Genomic DNA, 9026 nt, shown 5'->3' with positions numbered 1-9026 from the left:
AAAGTAAGGATTTAAACAAGCCATTCCGTGGATGTAAAATATTTATTTTGTCTTCTGCTGCTAACTTCCTTCAGATCCATCATAGCTCTAGGGAAAAAAAATGTGAGCATAATTTCTAAAACTGGTAAAAATATTGGTATACTAGTGGCCATCGGGTCAACTCTATGTTTTAAGGATAAAAGTGATTTTTAAGGCATACCATAGGAAAAGGTGGTAGAGAGAAAATAAAATTGGTTAGGGGTGTAGGAATACTTTGTGAAGAAGATAAATCAGAAAACCTATCAACTTTACCCAATTCTTTCTCCGGGGATTGTTTCCTTTCCTAAATATTGTTGCTGCTTGAGCTCAGAATTTCATATTCTCTGCTTCCTTCTTCTTTCTTCTACCATCAAATCTAACAGATAATAACATCCTTCCGACTAACAGGAAACAAAACCACAACATTTAAATTAGGAACCAGAGATATATCAACTCTGCTGACAGAAACTATCTCCTAAATAGTGATGCCAATAACTACTCACTGTATATAAGTCTAGAAATCTGCTAGGAGTGAATTTTTTCCATATTAATGCTGCAGAGGATCTTGAGACGTATTTAATTCCCATGCTAAAACAACCCTTCATCCATATTCCTGTAACACCAACACTGAAAATTAAATACCAGTTCTCAGTTTATTGCGATTGTACTCATAAGCACCTGCACAGGAGGGACCCTTAGCTTTCCTCCCACAACTAGGAGACGCTAACTAGAAATCACATCCCTCCATCCTCCACCTGAAGACAATTATCAGCCAACAGAGGCATACTCAAGAGTAAGACTCCTGAGACAGGTTCTTTTCTTATTCACAGAGACAACTCAATTTCAGATTCGCAGCTACTGGGAGGATTCAATAAACATAAAAAACAAATAAAAAAAAAACAGAATATAAACAAATACCCATAAAGACTCAAATTCACATTCTCATCTTTCTGCTCGTAGAAAGAAAGAGGTAGAGGTGAGAAAGAAAGAACACCAAGCGGAAGCATAAGATTATAAGGATTCCAAGGTCTGTGTTGGGACAGAGGGAATAGCATATGCAATGGACTAGAAATAACAGAGAACTAGATGACACAGAGCACAAAACAAATCCAGGCCTGGGGGAAAGAAGAAGGCATGGCTAGGGATAGACAGGTCCTCTTTGTGAAGAAGTTGATAGTTACCCTGATGGCAATGAGAAACCTTTAAGCGGGGAAGTGGTATGATTGGACATGCCTTTTGGAAGTCTCACTTTGACCTCAGAAAGAAGAGAATATTGAGCAGTGGCACATCAGCTGGTGAATAGAATCATAAACAGAATATCAGAGTCACACCTCCCTTCCTTACCCTCTGATTCCTGAAAAGATTCGGATAGAATACTAACAGAAAAGTCATGCCAAGAGAGGCACTCCATGCTGACTCGGCAAATAAATGAGTAAGTAAGTTAACTAACTAACTAATTAATTAAAATGTGTCTTATTAATGCTCTGAAACATCTGAAATACCTAAACATTTGTCCATCTGTGTCACAGTAAGGACCCAGAGCCGTTCAAAATGGATGGAAACAGGAGGCATTATCAGAACCTCATAGGACTTAAGGCACTTGAAGGGAGGGTACAGGAGAGGAGTCAAAGGGATAGTAGGAAGTGGAAAGAGGAGAGGAGGAGATCAAAAGTGGAAGAGCTTCTCACATTTCCACCAGAAGTCAAGTCTATGTAAACTGAAAGGTGACCATGAAAGAAATATGAAGAAATGCTATGGTCTGTCCTATGGACCCTTGTTTTTTCCAGTTTGGCTAACATTAAGACTCCTTTCCCAAAAATGCACTGTATCTGTTCTCTCTTCCAAGTTTTGTATGCTTAAAGAGAAGTTACACTATAATCTTGGGAGAAATGGTGGGACTCAGATTAGAGCATTAGTAGGGAAACAGAAGGATGTAAATATATTTTAAAATATTTTGGAGTTAAATTTCATAGAGCTTGGTAATTAATTGAATATGTGGAGTATGAGAGAAAGAAGAGGTAACCATGACACCCACATTTATTACATAAACTGTGGGATGGACATTAGTACCATTCAGTAAAAAAGGCAAAATGGTAAATTTGATGAATCAAATTTGTGGAAGAAGATGATGAATTTTTCTTTGATTATACTAAAATGGCAGTATCTGTGAGACAATAACATTGAGATATCCAAGGGGCAATTTGATATATGAGATGGTGTCTAGGTGTAAAGATTGAGATAAAGGTATAATTTAAGAACAATCAAATATATAAGGAGCTGAATGGGGATATGAGATTAGGGACTGCATTGGAATGGTTCTGTTTACTCAAGGAGGTTGAGTGGAATGAAGAGAAGAAAGGGTAGGGGAGAAAAGAGAATGAGAGGGGAGAGAAGTAGAAACCTAGAGAAGAATTCTGAAAAACGTCGACATTTTGGGGATTGGCAGAGGAAGGAATAACATGCTAAAGGCCAAAGAAAGAGGCATTAGAGAGAAGTAAGAGGGAAACCAGGTAGCATGGTATCCCAGAAGCCAGGAAAAAGGCTTTTCAAGAAGGAGAAGCTAGTTGGCATTGCAGCAAGCTACCAAAAGATCACAAATGATTAAGGACTAACTTTCTATTGAGTTTATTAAAAAAAGAGGTCATTGATCTTGGCAAGAGAAATTTTAGTCATCTTATAAAAACAGAAGTCATATTGTGGGAGCTTGAGAAAGAGTGAATGAGAGATAAGGAAACAGCAAGTACCAGGAACTTTGTAGGTTCTTGGGTGCTTGATGCATATACAAGCACACACTGAGTGATTAACAAACACTTATGATAATGTTATATTGTGTTTTGAGTTGTTACACATGTATTATATAATTTATAACAAATATAAAGTAGTTGAAAACCCCAAAAGAAAAGAGATCGCCTGGTAAATGTCTGGTTAATCATACCTATGGAGAAACTCATTTTTAAAATAAGGAATCACATTCCAAAGTTCCCACAAGGCTATAGAAGTAGAGGAGGAGAAGAAAGAAGTGAGAAGGATTACTTTCTCCTCCCTTTTAGACAAATACTTGATTTTCCTCCTCTCTCTGCATAGTTGAGGGTACGGGATAAAAGAACCTAACTCCCCTAAGCATCACATCCCAGTCTGGTTTCTGGATGCATTAATTCAAGATTTAAGGCAGAGCTTAGAGCTTTTAAGTCATCACCATCACATCTCAGGAGTCTTCAGTCTTGTTCTCAGATACCATGAAAACAAGCAAGGATATACGGGCCCTTCCTCTAGTATTACAATGACTTATGCTTCCTGGAGAGACTACAATTTGAAAAAGCATAAGATAAAATAAGTAAAGACACCCAACTTGGGACGGTTCATAGAATACTCTATTTTAAAAGGCTCCCCTCTGATTAGCTGCAGTAAAATGGAAGATTATTTATCTTGTCACCATTTATATCCCTACTATCTTTATGGCTGGCCCTGCCCTAGTAACAGGCTGCCTGGGATTCCTGCTTATGATAGAACAAAGAGAAACATTTACATTCAAACACACTAGAGTGGAATCGCGTATCCTTCTGTTTTTCTGTCTATATGGATTTTTTTCCTCCCCATCACCAACTTGCAGTTTTATCTACACAAGGCCAAGCATCTTGGTGATGAATGGGAGATTCAGTCAGCCCACTGCACTGTTTTGTTTACACTGTGAATATCAGCAAGCATCTGGACCATCAGCTGAAAACTGCCCCTCTCCATCTTTTGCTGGTTGCTATGCAGGCGTAGCCCCTGTCTGTTTTGAAACAAAACTAATGAGTTTCATTTGTCTTGTTTCTCTGTAAAATGTATATGATTCTGACACTAGGCAAATTAGAATACAGTTTGAAAGAAAAAAGAAAGATTTGTTCTTGTTTTTGTTTTGTTTTTATATCTCCCCATTGTACTATTCTTCTGTCTGTAGACATGACATCACTACAAAACTCTCTCTTCTGTATGAGTAGAGTGTTTGGGTTTCTCACAATAAATGTGTGAAGAAGGGCAGAGATTTTGCAGTTATGATATAAAATCTTAAGGTCAGGGGAGTTAAGTGATTAGCCCAAAATCACAGAGTTGTTAAGTGACAGAATTAAAATAAAAACACAAGAAAAACTAGCTTTAATTTCTTTTCCCCACAATAAATCCAAGAATTTCAGGAAAGGAATGTTGAAAGGGTCTTGCCAATAAAGATTTGTTAACTTTCTAATTAACAAAAAGGAAGAGAGGCTCTAACAGGTATTTTTAGATTATAGACTGACAATTTAAATTTATACTGATATTCTTTATATTATCAAAATATAAGAGTCCACAACTAATAATAGAAAAATTGTTAGGTAAATTTTTGTACACAGACAAGATAAAATATTTAAGGTTGCTAAAATTGGGGATATAATCATTGTTTTTAATATGAAGAATTAAATAAATCATGTTAATGGATGCAGCAACATATGAAATGATGTTTTTGGTGTAGTTTCTAATACATAGAACTATAGATACCTAGGAAAAAGAAGAGAAGGTAATATACCAAAGTAGTAAGGACGGTTAAAGCTGATAGTCATATGAACCACTTTTTTTTTTAATTTTTTTTATTTATGATAGTCACAGAGAGAGAGAGAGACATAGTTTTATTTATGATAGTCACAGAGAGAGAGAGAGAGACATAGGCAGAAGGAGAAGCAGGCTCCATGCACGGGGAGCCCGATGTGGGATTCGATCCCGGGTCTCCAGGATCACGCCCCGGGCCAAAGGCAGGCGCCAAACCGCTGCGCCACCCAGGGATCCCATATGAACCACTTTTATCTTTCTTTTTAGCCTTTTTGTATTTTCTAAATTTTATAGAATAAATAGTGCATGGTGTGTGTCTCACCCAGATTTGCTGTTCTCCAGGCCCATTTTGGGACTAAAGCACTGATGTTCCTTTTCCTGCCCCCAGCTACTGGGAGAGTAGGTGGCCCACAGCTCTCAGGTGAGTACCTCTCTGGAATCTGTCCCAGCCTAGAGACAGCTGTCACACCCAGATTTGCCTCTTTCCCAGGGGCAGCTGACATTCAATGGCTGACCTACTAGGGCATATGAAAGCCTAGGCCCTACTATGATTCACCTCCAAAGCACCTTCCCAACTCCAGAGTTCCCTGTAAGATCAGCTGAGACTTCTTCTAAAGGCATCACATTTCAACTTCTCCCTCTGCACCATCCTTCCTACTTCAACCCAGTAGGAATAACGACTCCCACAATAAACTTGTGCGTGAAGATCTCCTTCTCAGCATCTATTTTCTGGGAGAACCCAATTTGCAATAGTTGGTGCCAGGAATGACTCAAAGAAATTATCTACAAAATGGGATTTTGCTGCCAAATCACCTGCTGATAAGTTAGAAATAAAAACTTTATCCCTGGTGGTCGATATAACACTGACAGCTCCTAGCATGCATTAGTGGGACAATTATTAAAACTTTCACTAACCATGAATTGAAAGGATACTATAGTGGAGAATATAGTGGTGGGTAAAGTATCTCAGCCCTTAAAATGATATGGCAGATAATAATTATAGATGATGAAATCTGTTGGCTGTTTCTGGGAGTAATAAATTGCTTTGGTCTGAGAAATAGGCATAATGCTTGGCTGATGAGAGTAGGTATGAGTGTGAAGACCTTTGATCACATGTTAACACCCATCAGAGAACACCCACCTCAGAAGAGGCATTAAACAACCAAATAGAAAAAATTGACCAGGTGACATCAGATAGCTTCTGTCATCATCCACCTAGTGCTGGCACAGAGGATGCATGTGTTGAACCCCAGTGGCAAGGATGGAGATGATGCATGGGCCCAATAGCACAAGCTTCCACTGGCTAAGGCTCATCTCCCTACTGCTGATGGTGAATATCTAATATGCTAACAACGAGACCAAATCTGAGTCCCTCATATGTCACCATCCCTGAAGAAGACTATCCAGTCTCTTACCAAGCTAATCAGATTGGATTTTTTTTTTTTTCACATTGAAAGAAGCAGCAAATGAACTTGCCTGGAATCAGCATACATTCCAGGAGTTTTCCCTTTCCTGCCTGCAGGGCCAACCTAGTCTCATTCTCCAAGAGCTGACACAGTGATTGATTCACCGACACAGGATCCCACATATTTTATGTTGATCATATGACCAGACAATCCACTGTTACCATCACTTAGTGTGTCATCTGGAAGTTGCTGAGCTAGTAGAGCAATGGAATGGCCTTAAGGGGAACAGCTAAAGCACTAACTTGCAAATAATACCCTTGGAAAATAGGGGATCTTCTCCAAAATGTTGTATAACACCCTAAATTAATGACTTTCTAATGATACTATCTTCCCAGTAGGTAAAACATATGAGTTCAACCAAAGGATGGAAACTGAGTGGCCCAGCTTACTCTTATTCTCAGTGACCCAAGTGAGGAATATGTACTTGCTTTCCCTTAATGCTGGACTCTGTAGGCTTAATACTTCTGATTCTGAGGTATGAATGCTTCCACTATGGGATGCAGCAGGACTGCCATTGAACTTTAAGCTAAGGATGCCTGTTACTTTACATTTTTTGTACTAAGAGACCAGTTGGCAAGGAAAGGAGTTACATCTTGGCAAGAGCAACTGGCCTGATCATCAAGAAAAATTAAGACTGCTGTTACACCACAGAGGCATGGAAGAACATGTTGGCACCCAGATGACCTTTGCCAGTGTCTCCCAGTATTCTGGCATAATTTTGATTATAATGGCAAATTCACAGTCTATGAAGAACATGTTATCCAGGGCTTAGAACCACTGAGATTAGGGTCTGAGTCATCTCAGCAAGTGAATCGTCTAGACCAAGAGTTGCTAGCCAAAGGTAAGTGGAATCTGGATTAATTAGTAGAAGATAGAAATGTTACATGGTAGCCTTGAAACCAGAAGGAGCAGCTAGAGCTATTGCTTATCTCCTAACCTTTACTCTTATAATTTTTCTAGGAAAAGTCCATTAGGATCCAGAAGGAGTTGCTCTCTGAGTGCAATATATGAAGCTGTGGATCTGAGCAGTATAAATGGTGGATGTTGTGGATGCCATGGCACCCTGCCCAAATCAACCTCCATGACTGGGTTCATTACTCATTCCTCCATGTCCTAATTGTTGGCAGCTGATGGCTGTCATCAGAATTTATTTTTTGGAATCACCCTGGTCACAAGAAGACTAAATTACAGAGAGCACCCCTGTCCTCAGTCATTCTCCCCACCCCCAATTTCCAGAGGCAGCTCATATTGGACAATGTGGGAGGATAAAAGTCTAGCTCTTTTTGCCTCTATATGGGCCATTCCACTCTAGATCTTCCTGACAGATCAGCACAAACTTTCATGGTGACAACATTCCAGTTCAGTTTCTCCCTCTGTCCATCCTAATTTCCTTCACTATCTCACAGGTATGGGCCCAAGAGCACTCCCAATAAATTTCCCATGCAGAAAATCTCAATCTGAATTTTTTCCCCAGGGAATCCAAACTGCACCATGAAGTAATACTTTAGAAAAATATAAATTGAAAATTTTGTTAAATGTATGCTGCTCTAGCTGTCCTCCTCTTTATGTAAAGCATCCTTACCCAGGATACTTCAAGCCCCAAGGCCACTTCAGGGTAGAATATTGAAGAGAGGGGTTGAGCAAGGTGGGCTGGTTTAAATTGAATGAATTTCTGAATCAGATGCCAAAAGCTAAGAGAACCACTTTAAGATTTGAAAGCACTGAAGATCATACTTATTGTAGGAAAAATGAAGATAATCTGTGAAATGTGCATGATGGTGGAGTTTAATTAAATAATTATTTTCTTTATGCTGAGCAGGACTTTAGTGGCTGATAACTTCTTGACTTCATAAGACTTTGTCAAGCTAAAACAGAACAGGGAGGGGTATAGTAAGAACAACCTCATTAGCAGAACAGGTGGGTAGGCAGCTAGCTGAGTAAGCAGGGATAAGTGCAAGCAGATGTCTTTGGTTTGGATTCTTACCTTACGCTCTTCAAGACAATTTGCATTTTGTAGATTGGTCAATTTTTTACGTCTTCAATAAATTTTAAATAATTTTTTCAGATTCCAAATAAATTACAAAAATGCTTCATGTGTAACAAGCAAGTGTAGATGTTCTTTATTGAAGAAGTGTGATTGTTTTGCATATTTTAATTTGATTTGTGGCACTAAAAATTTATTACAAGTACTTGATGTTTTTGAGTATTTTAAGGGAAACATGTTCTCTTTTTCATTCAAGGTGAGGGTAAGGGAGTACAGCGAGGGCAGTGTGATGCAGTGAGGAAAAGCACTGGCTGGTGCTGAAAGATTTGTGTTCATGTCTAGCTGTGAAGCCTTGAGTAAGGCAGTTTACCTCTCCAGATCTCCATTTCTTCATCTATGAACCAGATGAATAGAACTGGATGATTTCTAAAATTCCTTCCCTTAAGATACTATCAGTGTTATGTTACAAAGTAAAATGTCCTGCTAGAAAAGCTTACTATCCTGATTTGTGTATTTGCAACCTTAGTGTTTGTTTTGTTTTGATTTTCAGGAGAAGCGCTCATTGTAAAGAAAATAAATTAACATGAGATATGGAACTTGAGGGAGAAAATGTTTTGATACAATTAGTAGATACCTACAAGGTTAAAAGTACAAGCTGTGATGAGCACTTGGTGTTATACTATATGTTGGCAAATTGAATTTAAATAAAATAAATAACAAGCTTGGTAAAGAATAGCATGGTTTCCATTGACCTCCCTTCAGAAAGACTCAGGTGGTATGTAGCATGCCATATTTTTGACGAAGGCCAAAAACAAGTGCAGGCACCAGCTATGCCTCAAATTCCTAGGGTTTCAACACAAGAATCCCTACCCCATTATCCCCTCCAAAGAAATAAGCCTCACAGATCAATGGTCCTCAGATTTCCACTACTTCAAGACTCCTTCTTTTCAGCCTAGTTCCCTATTGAAGCACACAGCTCTGAAGTTCAATGGCAAGGG

General features: G+C 38.8%; 1 protein-coding gene across 1 annotated transcript in view; it reads left to right on the top strand.

The window, feature by feature from the left end:
* LOC144324411 (uncharacterized) overlaps positions 1-8712 on the top strand; it is a 36592-nt gene extending 27880 nt beyond the window's left edge. Inside the window, exons 4-5 of the mRNA XM_077915854.1 lie at positions 4921-4999; positions 7005-8712. Coding sequence (XP_077771980.1) covers positions 4921-4999; positions 7005-7018 — 93 coding nt within the window. The 3' untranslated portion in view covers positions 7019-8712. The remainder of the gene's footprint in view (positions 1-4920; positions 5000-7004) is intronic.
* The last annotated feature ends 314 nt before the right edge of the window (positions 8713-9026 follow it).

The sequence above is a fragment of the Canis aureus genome, chromosome 11 (assembly GCF_053574225.1).
Source record: "Canis aureus isolate CA01 chromosome 11, VMU_Caureus_v.1.0, whole genome shotgun sequence".
Lineage (NCBI taxonomy): Eukaryota > Metazoa > Chordata > Mammalia > Carnivora > Canidae > Canis > Canis aureus.
The sequence above is the reverse complement of the archived record's forward strand: the minus strand, read 5'-3'. Positions and strand labels throughout refer to the sequence as shown.